The sequence below is a fragment of the Callorhinus ursinus genome, unplaced genomic scaffold (genome assembly GCF_003265705.2).
Source record: "Callorhinus ursinus isolate GAN/ISIS: 27379988/994484 unplaced genomic scaffold, GSC_fseal_2.0 scaffold3, whole genome shotgun sequence".
Lineage (NCBI taxonomy): Eukaryota > Metazoa > Chordata > Mammalia > Carnivora > Otariidae > Callorhinus > Callorhinus ursinus.
Window position 1 is genome coordinate 24,596,848 of NW_027397065.1, and position 17,382 is coordinate 24,614,229.

Sequence of the window (17,382 nt, forward strand, 5' to 3'; positions counted from 1 at the left end):
AAGATTTTTTGTTGTAAATTGGTGTTTCAACACTGCCAACCGTTTCACGCTTTTTGTGGTCCCACTTATAAAAGTGGAAAGTGAAGGGTGAGTGGCTGCCCTCTTGGGCAGGCACATAATTAAAAAAAAAAATGTGTGTGCCTCAGCAGAGCTATATTAGAGTTTCATATAGCTGCCTTTTTCTTTTTTATTGTAGGGCCAGCTCTCAATGTTGCAAGAAAAAATAGACCATTTGGAGCGTTTGCTAGCTGAGAATAATGAGATCATCTCAAATATTAGAGACTCAGTCATCAATTTGAGTGAGTCTGTGGAGGATGGTCCAAAAAGTTCACAAGGCAATTTCAGCCAAGGTGCTGGCGCACCTCTTCTGCCATCAAAACAATTGTCCCTTGTAGTGGACCCTGAAGACTGTTCGTTCGCTTTGCAAAGTGGAAGTCGGAATTCAGATGTGCAGGTAATGTATGCATTCGTTAATGATCATTGGGATTTTCTTGCTTTTCTTTCTTTTTTGATCTGGTATCTGTTTTAACTTAGTAAGTTGCTTAAATTCTCTGGATTCCAGTTTCTGTATTTGTAAAGTGACTGGATTAGTCACATGATCATTAAAGTTCTTTTTAGTGATAAAATTCTGTAATTCTATATTTCCCTAATTTTTTAATTATTTTTATACTTTGTGATTATGGCTTTTTGTATGCTTTTTAGGTCTTATTTTGTCTAGTAGATGAAGACTTTTAGAGGTTTAAATTTGACCAAAGAGATTTTCTTATCTTCCTATTAAGAGTATAAGAAAAACCTTATTCTTACTATATATCTTTTATACATTATAGGTTTTACACAGTGTAGGGTTCGATACCTTCTGCTGAATATCTCTTTGTGAGAGAGAGAAGGGAAATATTCTAGAGCTGTGCTGTTCAGTATGAAACTCACTGTCCACATGTGGCTCCTGAGCACTTGAAATATGACTAGTTGGAATTGAGATGTGCTCTAAGTGTTGAAGACTTATTATGAAAACAAATGCAAAATACTTTGTTTCATTTTACATATATATGGAGATAATAATATTATGAGTATATTGGATTAAATAAAATGTGTCATTAAAATTAATGTCACTTATTTCATTTTACTAGACAATTTGAAATTACAGATTTGGCTTGCATTCTGTTTCTCTTGGATAGCGCTTTTCTGGAGGGTAGTGGAGTTGTAAACTAGGATAAGAAAGGACTACTGCTTTTCTTAAATTTAAAGTGTGTCAAATGTGCTCTGTTCTGCCAGTTAGCAGGGAGCTGTATTTAACCTGTACCTTAGACCTGAAGCTGGAACTTGGTGACACGTCTGTAAAGGGCAAATGTTTTACAGTTGGACAAAATGGGTTGGCTCTGGCCTTGCTTTGGAGTAGATGTTTCCACTAACTTCTGGGGACAGAGAATGTGATAGGATCTTGAAGCCGTGGCTCACAGGCCAAGCCAGCAGCTGGAGATAGAATTGGCCAGGCTTTGTGCCTACAATCTTATCAACTAGTGTGTGGTCAGATTCCCACACTATCAGGATTCTGTGCTGTGAAGGTATATCTACTTTTGTGAGTCTTGGCTTTGTATAGATTTTAAATAAGTACCTTTTAAAGGAGAACAACAAAACTCTTTTTGGAGGGGGTTGTTAAATCTGGGCTGGACAGAAACAGCAGTGTTGTGAACAACCCCAGAAGGCAGGCGGATCGAGGCAGTGGGGTACAGGGTGAGTTGCAGGGCCGGAGAAAGAACCAGAAGGAATAACAGAGACTGCTAACACATCCTCCTTTCCAGCTGGTTCCCAAAGATTTATCGACTCATCCTTGGGAGCATTTTATTTATTAAAGTCATACATTCTGAAGTGAGAGATATGTTGTTGCCTTAAAATACTTTGCATTCACTTTTTACATAATTTGCTCAGTATCTTTAAATTTTTTTGTAACCCGCTTATATATTTTATCATATATAGTGATTTTTACATAATTAAAATTTTATATATAATTTTTACATAATTTAAATTTTACCAAAGTCAAATTTTGGTAAAATCAGTTTTGTGTTCTTTGTCACATTTAGTATTATAGAGGATATGTAAAATACCAGCTTTTAGGTTTTTTTTTTTCTGCAATATTTTTTCCTTTGTGTCCAAAAAGATCATTACCTAGGACTACTACATTGGAAACATAGAGAGCATTTGAACATTTAAAAATTTCCATTTTTACATGATTATGCCTCATTGACTCAGTTGTAGTTTTAGTTTTAGAATGAAAAAGGTGAACATAACATTTGCTAAATGAAGGAATAGCTGTAGATGCATTTCCATTCAAATACAGATTTTAGGATATATGTGATTAATTGTAAAATAAAGACAACTCAAAATAAAAAAAATCATTATCACTATTGCTTGTGAAAATGCTGAAATATTTGGTCATAATCACATTTCATCAAGAAATTTTTTCTTTGCTGTTTAGTTCCTATCAGTTTCCACTAGAATGTATTAGAAGAAAAGCAGGGCAAGAAGGAATTGAATGAAATTATTTTTCATTAGAAGCAGATGGAGGAGGGGCTTATTTATCAGGATAGTTAAGTAACACAGTAGCATTTTAAGAATTTGAATGGTAATTAAATGTTTTCTGCCTTAAACTATTCAATTAATGTCTACAGAAATAGTTTTATCTAGTAAAATACATACACAGTGAATAGCTTTGAGCAAATATTTTCCAACATTAAGTTCAAATTAAAAATGATAATACATGGTTAAATTTACTCTTTTTTCCCCTATATTTTGTCTTTTGTATTTTTAGATGTTGGATGTTTACAGTCTAATTCCTTTTGACAATCCAGATGGTGGAGTTTGGAAACAAGGATTTGACATTAGCTATTTATTTAATGAATGGGACTCTAAGCCCCTTCAAGTCTTTGTGGTGCCTCATTCCCATAATGACCCAGGTAAAATTTACACTTCAAAAAAACTACAGGTTATTAAGCCCCTGTACACACAGAGTATTTTAATGAGAATCTGGTAGAGCTGATTTCTCAAGTTTTTGAGACACTATTCGCTGACTTGTTCCAGCAACGTATTCCTTTTATATGTCATTGTATTTTGAGTTTTTATCAATTTATGAGCAATTCATGGATAGTACTTGTGCAATGTGAAATAGTAATAAACACAAGAAGGTCTTTGTTTTGGGGATGAAAAGTTGAATTCACTTAAGGTGCTGACTGTTCATTGTAGTTACTTCTTGTAAAATACTGCATGGGAGAATTATTTTGTGTTCATAAACTGGCACTAAAAATTGCAGAATTCTCGTGGGAACGTTTGGATCTTTAAAATGGAAAAGCAATGTAAAGTGGTTAAGAGCCTTAGTCAAGGTGGACATGAGTGTGGAGTCCCAACCCCATGGTGTGAGACAACTTTAGGCAAGTTACTGAACATAAAAGTATTTTCCCGGATAGAATCAGAATAAAGTATCTGCTTCATAAGATGAAATGTAAAGGCATGATGCATGGCCCCAGTAACTCCTGTCATTATCATTATTGTAATTATTTCATATGACAGCTTTTGTAATTTATTGGGGCTGGAGACTTTTTCCTCCAAGGTAAGGGAAAATTGCTAAAATTACAGTGGGAAATACGATTCGATGTATAGATTTGTTAGTGTGAGTACATTGGCACAGAGTAAATACTTCATGAATTCCATTGCAGGATTTTTTGGGGAATGTACTTCGAAAGACTTCCTTTGAGGACTGACTTACACTTCTATTTGTTATTTTTCTCAATTTCTCCATTTCATCATTACTAATCAGAGGCACCATTATTCACCTAGTACTTTGAAGGTTTTTTTCTTTACTCCCAGCATTCATTTATCTCTGACTTATATCCTTTCCCACTGGTTTATTGGCATATGTTCCTTTCTGTTTCTAAGACAGTAGAACTTGTTGCTTTAGGTCTGGACACGTGATTTGGTGAAGTTGTGTGTGTCTATGTGTGTGTACACACATGTGCTGCTTTGGATGCGAAAGGTACTCAGAGACAGTTTGGATGCTGAAATGTTTGAATTTCCATAAAACTTCAAAATTCAGTATGCACAGAGGTCTGAAATATGTGAAATCAATATTATTCTGGAAATTTGTGATGAGCATATGTCACACCAGCTTCTGACTTGGTTTTTCTGTCTTTGGTCTTAATGTCTTTATCTTTTCTTACAAATACCCATCCATCTTATTAACCTCTCCTCTTAAATGTTTTGCATCTTCTTCCTCCTTAATCTTAGCCTGTCCCTTCAAATCCAAACTCCGATGGCCAGGCATCATGGAAAGATTGGAGGGATCTGGAGCCAGGCAGAATGAGGCAGGCATCCTGGCTTGGCTGTATACTGGCCCCAAGTCCTTTGGGCACATTTGTGTGTCTGTCAAATGCAGATCATATGGTAGATCATCTTAAAGCAGGAGTTAGTTATCAAGTAAATACAAAAGGTGAGGAAAATCACATGTAATTAAAATACCTTTTGCTATTTACTTACTTGTATGTCAGATTAAATAGTACATTTGCATCTAGGGTATGTGTACTGAAAAACAGGTCTTTGTTTATATCTAGACGTACAGTGAGGTGAGGTGTTCACACTTGATAGGTGGGATCCGAGTTTGCCTGTAGGACTACAGATGATTTTCTCTGTAAATCTCATTCACTCTGAACTATTCCCTTATTGAGTGAAATGGTGGCAGAGCCCCTGTTGTATTTAAATTATTCTCTCCTTTCTTCTCTGCCCGTTCAGTTCTTGTCTCTTAATTGGGTGTGTGATGTGATTCCATTGTATCCAGTTTCTTCTAGGGTCGTCAATACATTTTGCAGTATGTCTTGCAAGTCCTCATGTGAACCCATTTCTCCTCCCTTTTAGATTTTTTAAAGACTTTTATTGTCTCTTCCCCTTTTCTGCTATCCTCAGTTTCCACCAATCTCATTTCTTGTAATTCTAGAACATGTACGCTTAAGTGTAATAATAAAATTTGTGATTTTCCAGGTAGCATGCCAAATGTTTTATAAACATTGAGTGCTCACAGTAACCCTAGAAGGTGAGTGCCACTATTCATGATGAAGGCGTTACCAACTTGTCAGACTTCCAGGGGCATTAAGTGACACCACAGGAATTCCTTGTTACTTTACCTGGACCTCCCACCTGAGTACACTCAAGGGACAGAGAACATGTGCCTCCTGTTCAGTCTGTCTCATTGCCTAGCCCAACAAGTGGCATATAGTAATTGCTAAATAGAGATGAGGCCTTCCTGACCTGTCTCCATGCCCCTCTGAAGCTTCTTGAACCTTCCATACTTGCACACAGACAGAGATGTCAACGTTTACAGCACTTCTGCTTCGTCTCCTCACTAGATTGTAAGCTCAGTGAGGGCTCACACTTTGTCTTATAACCAGCAGGTCGCTAATGCCCAGAAGAGTCAGCGGCACATGGTACTGACTCATTCGGTTAAATAAACCATTGAACCAGGGAATGTGATTCTGCAGACTCAGATGAAACATTGGACCTTGACTTGCGCATTTCTTTAGCTTCCCTCCATCTCTTCTTCCTGTTGTCGTCTATTCCTTAAAAAAAAAAAAAATTTTTAAATGTGCTTTGTAATTTTAAATACAAACAGCAGATGATATGAAGCTCTTCAAGGGGAGGGATTGCCTATGCCTTTGAGATTTTGTTTGTTTGTCTTAGGGGTTCCCGCTGTAGTTAGTGTGTTGTTCCGTGGGGAGATTTCTCTAATCCCTGGTCCTGACTGCTCTAAGTGAATCTTTCTGTTGGTATTTTAGCAACCAGGGTTGAGTCTTTTTGTCTTAGTAAAAGATGTTAATGACCCTTACCCTCAGGCCCTCCTCCACTTGAGGAAGAAATAATAGTCCGTCGCGGACCTTTTATTTTTTTATTTTTTTAAAGATTTTATTTATTTATTTGACAGAGAGAGAGAGAGCAAGGGAGGGAACACAAGCAGGGGAAGTGGGAGAGGGAGAAGCAGGCTTCCCAGGGAGCAGGGAGCCCGATGCGGGGCTCGATTCCAGCACCCGGGGGATCATGACCTGAGCCAAAGGCAGATGCTTAACGACTGAGCCACCCAGGCTCCCCCATGGACCTTTGAAAGCGAAAGCGATAGCGATTTTTGCTACCAAGCAAAATAGAGAACGGAACCCGCTGGCTTTTCTTGATAATTTTCACAGCTCCTTCACAAAAGTAGAGTTTAGGTAAGCTAAATTATTCTGTGAAGAAGTAAATCATTCAGATCATGAAGAAACCCCACTTTCAGTGGAAGAAAAGAGATAAGTGTGTGCGCAAACATTCCAAGTCAAAATGTGACTCTGTAATGGGAAATCTTCGTATAATACTCCTAAATGAATGTGCAGTTAGGCGGTTTACTTTCTAAATGAGATTTATAGAGATTTGTTTGCATTTTCTGCAGCAACAGTTTAAAACAAACTTTAGCTCAGTGGTTTGTTTCATCGGAGTTTTGTCTGTTGGGGATAGGAATGTTTGAAATAGACTTATGAAAGATTCCTATATTGAGTTCCCTAACTTTAAGAATTCTGTTGCTGTGTTTTTATATATGTGGGTGTTTTTCTTTTTGGATCAAGTTCTGATACCTCACAAGACAGATAAATTTCAAATTATGTTTTGTATTTTAATTCCTAATCATGCCTTCTTCCAGTCTATGAGGACATGTAACAGTTGTCATACAGTATTTTATATGGTTTACATGAGTTAAAACAAAATTGGAAAGGAATTGTTAAGTGAATGCTGATAACTTCGTACTGGTATGCTTTTGAAAAGTTTTGAATCATAGACCATGAAATTAAATGTTAGTTGATTGATACATGTTCATGTTATATTTAATAAGCTGATTAAAACACAATTACAGCACCTTTGTATCTACAATCTTAATTCTTTCCTTCCCACTACTTAAACTGCTGAAATATTTAGTTAATTTTCCTTCAAAAAAGTCACAGCGTGTAGAGAGTAGATAAGGTATACTAAATGGAAAGTTGGACAGCATATTGTTAGTTAAGCAATTTGTAAAATGAACATTAGAAGATAATCCCCCATGTGGTATGACTCCAAATCAGAGACCTAGGCACAAGAGCCACAGTGGAAAATCACTTTATTTTGTGCATTTGCAGTTGTTTTACAGAGTTTTTATTGATTCAAATGAGTGAGTAGGGTTTTTCACTTATTTTTAAAATTAAGGAAACAGAATTTTGCATTTAGCATTATATGGTAATTTGAAATGAGTGTATGTACCCTTATTCTTTTTTTTTCCTTAAAGATTTATTTATTTATTTTAGAGTGGTATAAGTGGGGTGAGGGGAGAGGGAGAGAGAATCCAAGCAGACTCCCTGCTGAGTGTAGAGCCGGACTTGGGGCTCAGTCTCACGATCCCAAGATCACAACCTGAGCCAAAATTAAGAGTCACCCTTAATCGTCTGAACCATGTAGATGCCCCTATGCCCTTTTTCTTAAAAAAAAAAAAAGCAAGAGAGAACAAAAACATGAGGAAATCACAGTGTGACATTATTTTAAAGGTTTTCTGCTCATGTATTGTTCAGCAATCAGAAGAAAAGAGTTCTGGTCAGCCATAGTTGGGTAACGCCCAGAAGGGTGAAAGCAGGGGAGACTTGCATCTCCATCTGCCAAAGGAACCTGCTGAGTGGAAGGAGATGGTCAAGAGAGGAGAGGTTTGTTTGTGGGCACAGTTTGGGGAGCGCTTTGTTCTGTTTAATAATTGAGGGATAAAATGAGTTCTTTGGTTTTGGCCACTGTGATGGGAAATTTGAGTTTCTGGAGCATGAGGAAGAACTGAGTGAGAACTGGTATTCATTGCCTGTCTTGTATCAGGGGAGTGTTTAGTGTGTGTTGCTTCATGTAATCCATGTAATCCATTCTGCAACCCTCAAAACTGGTAAATTAAACCCCATTTACCAGGTGAAGACGGTGAGGCTAAGGGCAATATACTAATGTCTTCGAGATCCATCAGTTATAAATTGGCACAGGATGGCGAATTAAAGCTCAGATTTGCCTGATTCTAAGATCTCTGTTCTTTCTACTTACCATGCTGCTTCTCAAGATATTTTATTTAGTTCAAATGATTTTCTTGCTTTATGGGCGTTAACTAGTTTGGCACATTTATCTGAACCTTGGGCTGTTACTAGAGTTGCCAGATTTTTTTTAAAGATTTTATTTATTTATTTTAGAGAGTGCTCGAGCAGGAGGAGGGGCAGAGGGAGAGAGAGAAAAATCCCAAGCCGACTCCCTGCTGAGCGCAGATCCTGACTCAGGGCTTGATCTCAGGACCCTGAGATCATGACCTGAGCCGAAACCAAGAGTCGGATGCTTAACCGACTTTGCCATCCAGGAGCCCCTTGGGTTGTCAGATTTAACTTTAAAAAAAAATGTAAGTTAAGCTTACATTTCCAATAAACAATAATTTTTTTAGTGTATATTTTTTTAGTGTACATATACACTAAATATCATATGGAACACACAGTAAACATTTATTCATTATTTATCTGAAATTCAAATTTAACTTGGCATCCTGTATTTTATCTGGCAATCTTAATTAAGAAAATGTTGGCACTAAGAGTTAAATGTTTACATAGCTCTTTAGAATTATCTTTTTAAGCGATCTCTGAAATTGGTGTATTGAGGTTCTTTTTCAGAGGGAGAATGCTGATTGTTGCGGCTCTCACTGGACTGCATTCCTTAGGAGCATATATATCAAGTAGCACCTAGAGGTGTAGGTGATCATCAGACATGTCCCCATTCTCCTATTTTGGTTACTTTTGTCTGTCCAGTCTGGGTGCTTCAGAGCTCACCGATGTGCCAGTTATACAAATAATTGCTAATTTTTATGGGACTTTACTGTGTTTCAGGCACTGTTCTCTTCACGTATTAAATCCATTACTGCTCTCAACAACTTTATGACAAAAGTCCTGTTATTACCCTTATTTCACAGGTGAGAAAACTGAGGCAGAAGAGAGTCCAAGTAATGTGTTGGTGGCAGGCCTGGGCTTGAACCCAAGCTCTGGACTCGGACTTGTAACTATTAATATTGTTTCTGGAAGGTAATACTTCTGAAACCACAGGCAGAGCTTCTAGGAAGAAGGTCTTTTAAGTGTTTCCGTGCCAGATGTCATCCACTTTAGTATGATTAATCATATAAAACATTTTATGAACTGTCTTGCAAAAGTAGACACCTCACCACACTGTTTCCCCTCCTTTTTTCCTTCTGGTCTATCCTTTTTGAAATGGATGTCCCTGTCCTTAAATACTACTTGAGTACATGAGATGGTGAGTGGTTTTCCTCATTGCTGCATATTTTACAATTAGCAAGTCATTTCGAAGCAGTATTTTTCCAGCTTTTAAATGGTTTCTTTTAGAAACTGATAATTTGCCCCACATTTGCCTTGACCGTAAGGCCAAATAGCCTCGTATCCTAAGAGTAACTCCTCAAAGGAAGTCACTTTTACTTTTACTTCTAACGGTGTCTTTCATATTATAGACACTTTTCATTTTTTTCAGACCACTAAGCCCTGTTTGGGGAAGACGTAGTAGGCCTGAAGTGTCCTACTCAGTGTGAATTGATGCTCATGGATGGAGTCCTTAACAAGGGAGGGAAGTAAATTTAGCCCAGATTTAGAAATTATTGTGTAGGTTGATCTCACAATGGCAGGTGTCAACTATCGAGGTATGCGGGTCTTTTAAAGGGCATTTAGAAAAGCACTATAGTAAAGGGGTCACAATTGGACATTATACATACAGCTGCAGGGTGAACAAAACCCTAGCTGTCCTAACAGTAATGCAGATGGCTCCCGTGGTGTGGGATAGAATTTCCAGTGAGGGCATCTTACACGGGTTCAAAAAGTGCTGTATCTCAAACAACTTCGTGGACGTGAAGCTGATATGCTTTGAAAACTATTAGATGACACTGAATCATCTGGGAAAAAGGTGAGGTGATTCTGGAAACCTGAGTTCAGAAGCATTTATAGTATTCAGCAGGCTTCTAGGTTTCCAGAGACTCACAGGTCTTTGGAAAACCTCAGCTTCGTCTTTGAGTCTCTCTCTTCTCTCTCTTGGGAGCTTCAGTCAGTTAGCATCTTCTCTCCATTTTGCCTCCTTGGCCTCATAAACATTTTCCAGCAGAATTTTTGCAGTGGCCTCGTTTCCTGTTTTCTACTTTACCATCTTCGTCTGTCCTTTACATTCACAGCACACTCATTTTTGAAAGCACAGATCAAAAGACCTTAACTTCCTTCCTCCTAAATTTTCAGCAAGAATCAAGAATGGTTTAGAAGATTTTCGGCGATCTGACCCCCACTTCTATTTTTATTTCTCTCCGTACTCCCACCATGTAAGCTGCCACGCAGCCATACCCGCCTGCCTTCTGCTCCCTGAAACTGACACAGACCTTCGTGGCTTAGTGTCTTTTCCATATGCTCTTCCTTCTATTTGGGAACTACCGCCTTTTTCCTCTATACAGATGATGACTATTCTAAGAATCTCTTCTGTCCTCCTGGTAGGAATTCACCACTTCTATTATTCCCACGGCATTTCTTTCCTATTTTCACTGTGGAATCTGTTTTCATTGATTAGCTTTATTGCTTTGCCTTATTAGAGGCTTGGTTTGTGTTTGAATGAATAAACTGGAACAAGACGTTGGTGAAAACTCTTTCACAGTTTATCAGGGCGGGGGGAGACAAGCTTAACTTATAATAGAAATGTTAGAATTAAAATTAATCAGCAGCGGATTTGAGTTACGATAATACCAATTAAGATGGTACGTGATGCCTTAAGTGTAAGACTGGCTATTGCAGTCAACTATGGAAGGATTTGACAAGTGATGGGAGAAACCTGTTGATCATATGTTGGTAGACAATAACTTAATTACTAAAATGAAGTTTTCTTATTTTATGAATATTTATATTTATTTTTTAATTTGAGAATATTATGTTAAAACAGAAGTAACCTGAAGCTTAAGTTGTAGTTTTTACATGTTTATTATCTGGATATAATTATTTTTGATTCAAAATTTACTATGCTTTCTTAACATTCGGTACCTATTTAACTTTGAGTAGAATAAATGTAGTCATTAAAAAAATCATTATAGCAGTTAAAATCACAACAGTGTAGCGATGATTTGAGGGGATGTGTGTTTTAAATCATCTTAGGGCTGACAGAGCTTTTTTAAATATAAAATAGAACCTTAAAAGATAATGGCCAAAGATTATTAGGTTAGCATCAGAACAGACAATGAATGCTTTAGAGCTAATTGTGTATGTGAGCAGTGTCTTTTCCTTTTGGTTTCATTTCTAGTTGGAGTAATAAATTTGTTTTTATATTTCATATACCTTTTTTCCCCCTATCCTTTTGGCCACACATTTCATTCATCTATCACATACTTACTGAATTCTTGATGGTGTAGGCTTCATACCAGGTGCTGGCTTCATGAGAATTGAATGCTTTGAAGTTCAGGTTATAGGTTTTCAAATTTGTAGGAATTGGGGCAGAAATACCTGGAGGCCCTGAGGCCCTTTGTATAAACATTTAAAAGTTATAAATCAAACTGATACATTGCTAAATAAAGATAGGTCTTTTCATCCTGCCTTGAGAAATAGCACCATTATCAGTAAGGCCATGTGTGGGTTGAGATTGATCAGGCTCCAGTTCTCTACTAGAATGTGTTGGTGCATGTGGGAAGAGCCAGCCTATGGTAGCCCAACCCTGTTTCCCAGAAATGGCCCTGTCCTAAACCAGGCCCTCCTTTGCAGACACCCCAGCACTCTTCCCACACCCCTGCAAACTGCATCCCCTCTGCCCATTGCTCAGGCTAGGGAGGTTCCACCTGCAGGTCAACTTCCCTGTAGAAAAACATATAGAAGGCCCCTGGTGGACTCTAGGAACTGGCTTGAGGCTGTTTGAACACAGATTTCTGGGCCCTGGTACTCAGAAGGGCAGGTCAGAGCAGGCTCTGGGTAGGCAGGTTCTTTGCTTTGGGAATTTATTGTGTGAAAGGACTGTGGTCAGAGGAAGAATGGGAATATCCCTCAAGTGACCAGGGCTCAGGAAGGGATCCCCTTGCCCAAGTGCTAAATTGGTGCTGTGTATGCCCTTGAACCAAATGAAGCTGAGTGTTCCTTGAGAGGATCAGAGTGCCACAAAGTCTTTAGATTTTGAAGCAAGATCAAGAGTGAAATTTTAAAAAGTGTTTTGTCAGTGAGGCAGTTACGAGGTGCTTAATTGTTCACAAGCATTAAAAATAAGCAATAGAGTTGTCAACTTTATTAGGCTTTATATTTTAGAACTTAAAATTTTTTATGATAAAACAGTGATAGCAAATTTGGAGTTATGCCTGCTTTAAAGAACTTCTAATTATGTATTCTTTGTTTCAGATATTTCCCCACTTACTTAAAAATGGTGATTAGCTGTTTTATGGGTTAAAGTGTTGTTAGAGGGGAAAAAGAATAAATGGAAAGGTATTCTTCGTGCTATTCTAGCCCTAGTTCAATTTCCAAGTGTATTCAAGGGAAAGAAAAAGGCTGTGAATTGACCACTTAAGTAAATCAGTTTGCAACTCAATGTCCTAAGATTATTAAATCCAGAGGTAGGAATATAACTTTATGTCACAAAAAATCATCCCATACAACTTTTCATAAAATACTGTCTTTCTGATTGGTCTTATGTTAATATTACAATTGTAGTTTTACAGTAATTGAGGAAAAGAAAGAGCCAATTCAGTGTAAAAGGGAATACTTGATTACTCTATTGTATAAGAGCAATAAAAGCTAATTTACTGTTATATTACTCAATATTGAAAGCTGCAAGAGGCTATCTTTTAGTTCATTCTTCATTAATTGTGTTATATTGTAGTGATATTAGTATCTATTATAGATGAGTTTTATGGAAGGCTTTTAAGTTGACATCTCTGAGCATGTGTTTTGGCTCACGTAAGTATCTTTGACATATTTTCTGCATGATTGTTGAAGGGCAAATGAAGTGTTGAAGGCAAAATGAATTAATCAGTCACTGTGATTTCTTTATGAAAACTCCTGTGATAAACTATTCTTTGAAAGGATCTTAGCTAATAACAAATTATAACTGATGAAAACAAGTAATTGTACTTAAAAAAGAAAAAAAAACCCTGTTACTTATTCATCTTCATAAAGACAATTTCCTCTAAATTTGCTTTTTATGCTAGATTACTAGAGTTTTATTATTAAATTAATTTTGGAGTAATTCCGTTGTTCATAGTTCTTTTCTTTCATTGAGTCAATAGCCAAATAATTAGGGCTTAGTTTTGACCTTTGTTAAAATTTAGGTAAAATACCTATGTGTGATGTCTTAAAGACAGTAATTTTCACAGAGCCAATTCAAGAATTTACATGGTCCTTACTGCACATGTATAATAATAGCATGGTGCAGAAGTAGAGGTCACTTACAAACATTTGATTTTAGCTCAGTCTTGCAATATGGAGGTAGATACATGTTAAATTAAATATTATTATGGTACTTGGTAAAATAAATTCTCCCCACAGTGCAATCTTTATTTTTCAGATGGTAATAACACTGATTTCTTCTAGGGCTAAATTAGTTTGCTAGGGTTGCCATCCCAAAGTACTACAGACTGGGTGGCTTAAGCAACAGAAATTTATTTCCTTACAGTTATGGAAGCTGGAAGTCCAAAATCAAGGTGTCAGCAGTGTTGGTTTCTTCTGAAGGCCTCTCGTCTTGGCTTGCAGATAGCCCTCTGTCTTCGCATGGTCTTCCCTCTGTGTATGTCTGTGTCCTAATTGCTTTTTCTTGTAAGGACATATTGGATTAGGGCCCACCTTCATGACCTTATTATACCTTAATCACCTCTTGAAAGACCCTGTCTCCACATACAGTTGCATTCTGAGGTATTGAGGTTTAGGATTTCAACATAGGAATTTTGAGGGGACACAATTCAGCCCTTAATAGGGGCATAGAATGAATTCTTTGCAAACCAAAGTTTTGGGTTACCAATATGTTTAAGATGTGGAACAGTTTATTTAAATGTTTTAAATAAATGTGCCCTTTTCAAAATTTAGTTGTTAGAAATATCTTTTTATTTCCTCTTTCACCTGTTTTGATTGTAGAGATGGGGAAGGGTCCATTAAAGACTGATGAAGATGATAATAATAATAGCAACTAACATTTATCAAGTGCTGTGTTACATCCTGGACTCTGGTCTGAGCACTTGATGTTTTTTTGTCTTAGATGTTGGCATGGTCAGCATTAGCAGTGAGTTAGAGCATTCTTGGGGTGGGTTGGATTTTCTTTGCTTGTCCTTGGGAATCCAGATGTGGATCTTGGCTTTGTGGTCTGGGGCAGGAGTCCAAGTTTGTACCTTTGCCAAGCAAGATGGGATTCTTTGCAAAGCACTATTTCATGAGCTATCTTTGAATTTTCTATATGTATAGGCTTTTTACTTAAACATGGAAAAGTTAAATTATCCACATAGTATTCTTTGGTGACTTTAAAAGTACTTAAAGGTGCCCCAGATCAAGAAAGTCCTGTAAAGAATATTTTACACTGAATTCCTCTTTGGCTTCTAGCTTCATACCTGTCACTTTGTACATGCTCACTAAATAACTATGGAATGAATGAATAGATTTTAGTTAAAGCAAAAGGGAGAAATACAGAGTGTCAGTGCCCTTTTCAGAAGCTCATATTTACATTGTCAAAACAGTTGCATTGTCTTCTCTGCCCTAGCACATTTTATTATTTTTCAGCTAATATAGTATATTTCAGATATTAATTATAGACAAAAGAACTAACCAGTTGACCCCTTAATATTTTAGTCTCCCCACATGTTTGAGGTTTGGACAAAATAGAGCAGTAGTTTAGCCTGGATGTATAGAAACTCCTATCTCTCTGTAAGATTTCATAGATAAGAGGTTGTTCTTTGGAAGGTCCATGTGGCCAGTGGATAGCTGGGTATGATTTTGCCTTGGCTGCTTATCATGTTGCTTTAATGCTCTGCCAGATAGGGCTATGCTTGGACCTATGGGTCCTGTTAAAAATGTTTCTTTATAGGGATGGGGCACCTGGGTGGCTCAGTCAGTTAAGCGTCTGCCTTCAGCTCAGGTCATGATCCCAGGGTCCTGGAATCGAGTCCTGCGTCAGGCTCCCTGTTCAGCGGGGAGTCTGCTTCTCCCTCTGCCTGCCGCTCCCCCTGCTTGTGCTCTCTTTCTCTCTCTCTGTCAAATAAATAGAATCTTATAAAAAGATGTTTCTTTATAGTGAAATTGCAAATATCTTTAGATAAAATTTCCAGGGTATTTGAGAAAAGTCTGAGAACTAAGTCCTCAGTATCTACAATTTTCTTTTGAAAAAGACTTGACATACATGTATACACTTGTGTTGTTTGATTAGTGTCAGTTTGTACTTCCAAAAAATGGAAAAATTTACAGCCTTTGGAAACTAATGCCCGTTCTTGGCATAATTCTACTTCTCTGTATTCATAATAGTGCTCTTAATTACCTTACTGCTTTGCTGCTGGCTCTTATATAGTTTATACTTTTCTTTTTCTTAAGTTTACTTACTAAAATGGGTAGGGAATATCAGATGTGGTATGAAAGGATACAGTTTTCATTACATTATGAGTAGTACTGCCAGCTGGTTAACGCTGTTCAGATTTTTAGAATTAAAGCAAATTCCTTAAATTAGAGATAAATTATAAATAATTGAATTCAATACTATAATTACTAAGCATAAATAAATGCTTTTTGGCCTCAGGTCATTTTTCTCATTTTTTTCCTCATCTCTATCTGAATTTGTGCAGTTTTCAGAGTGTTTTTGTCATTAGTGACTTTTTGAGTTTCATGTCCATTGAAATGGAATTTCACTACTTGAAACATTCCTGAAATTTTTAAATGTGTCTTCATATGAATGAAACATCTAAGGGTATCCAAAGGTGATGCAATGGAATGTGACTGAGTTGAAATCAGACATACGAATCAGACCTTTGTTGTATATTTGTGTCTTGATTTAGGTTGGTTGAAGACTTTTGATGACTACTTTAGAGAGATGACTCAGTATATTTTTAATAACATGGTCATCAAGCTGAAAGAAGACTCACGGAGAAAATTTATGTGGTCTGAGATTTCTTACCTTTCAAAGTGGTGGGACACTATAGATAAGCCGAAGAAGGATGCTGTTAAAAGGTTTGTTTTAAAACTGTTTTTTTGTTTGTTTGTTTTTTGTTTTCACAATTTGGTAATATGAAACAATTATACAGTGAAACAAGAGTTGAATTTTTAGAAGGTAAAAATTCTTAGCATTATGTCTGAAACTAAAATATTTCTTCACATCCTTTTTTCCCTGATTCTGGTTCATCTCTGAAAAAGTGACTCGAAACTTTCTGTTGAAGTCCTTATGTTCCAACTTTGTCCCGAAAATTGAATTACTAGGTCAAAGGGGCTTAATATTTTAAACGGTTTTTGAAGCATATAATCAAAGTGACCCCTGGAAAGATTGTTTCAGAGTATTCTTCTATCTTCCATATAGAATTGTACCAATGTCTCTGCCTCGTTGGCCACCAGTATAATTTTTTTCTAAAACTTTGACCAATTTGATGGTTGAAATATTTTAATTTGGATTTTTGATTACTGATAATGCATATTTTCTCAGTGTGGTATGATGGGAGAATCTGTTCCCCATGTGTCCCTCCCTTCTCCCAAGAGTTTAAAAGATTATCATAGCATGAATTGCTTTCTTTTATTTATTTAATACCACATATATAGCACTTACTGTTTTAGTGCCTGTTCTGAGCACTTCACAAATGATAACTGACAATCCTTGCAGCAGTCCTGTGAAGTAGGTACAATGACTGTCCTCGTTTTACAGATAAAGACACTGGTCGTCCGGGGTCACCCAGCTGGGATGTGCCTTGCTGGCGTGCCATCCGGGGCTGCCTGTCCAGCCCCACAGGCTGTTCCCTCCCATGCTGTGCTCTGCTGCTGCCCTAAGATGTAAATTGTCCATTTTTTTTCCCTACTGATTTGAAGTGCCATCTTTGTTGTAGTTAAATATACATTGATTTCTGGGTTTTCTGACTTCTTTCATGGACTTTTCTGCTTGACTCTGATTGTCGTGGCTTTAAGATCTGTTTCATTAACGGGCAATTTAAATCTCCCTTTGTCTTTCTTTACTGAAAAATTCTTTTAATGAGTGACCACTTAATTTTCCCAAGGAGCTTTAGAATTAGTTTGTTAAATTCTTCCTACTGTATCAAAAAAGAAAAGGATTTTGATGGAAGTTGACACAAATATTTAAAGATAATTTGGAGAGATTTGGTTTTCCATCATTATCCATCAG

At 37.0% G+C, this 17,382-nt stretch overlaps 1 protein-coding gene across 5 annotated transcripts in view; it reads left to right on the forward strand.

Annotated features, from left to right (window-relative positions):
* MAN2A1 (mannosidase alpha class 2A member 1) overlaps positions 1–17,382 on the forward strand; it is a 165,385-nt gene that overhangs the window by 25,978 nt on the left and 122,025 nt on the right. For 3 of the 5 annotated variants that reach the window (XM_073888998.1, XM_025866876.2, XM_073888993.1), the window contains exons 2-4: positions 197–454; positions 2,807–2,951; positions 16,058–16,229. In XM_073888998.1, coding sequence (XP_073745099.1) covers positions 197–454; positions 2,807–2,951; positions 16,058–16,229 — 575 coding nt within the window. Of the gene's footprint in view, positions 1–196; positions 455–2,806; positions 2,952–16,057; positions 16,230–17,382 lie in introns of those variants that run through there. The other 2 variants (XM_073889001.1, XM_073889008.1) reach the window with 2 other exon arrangements.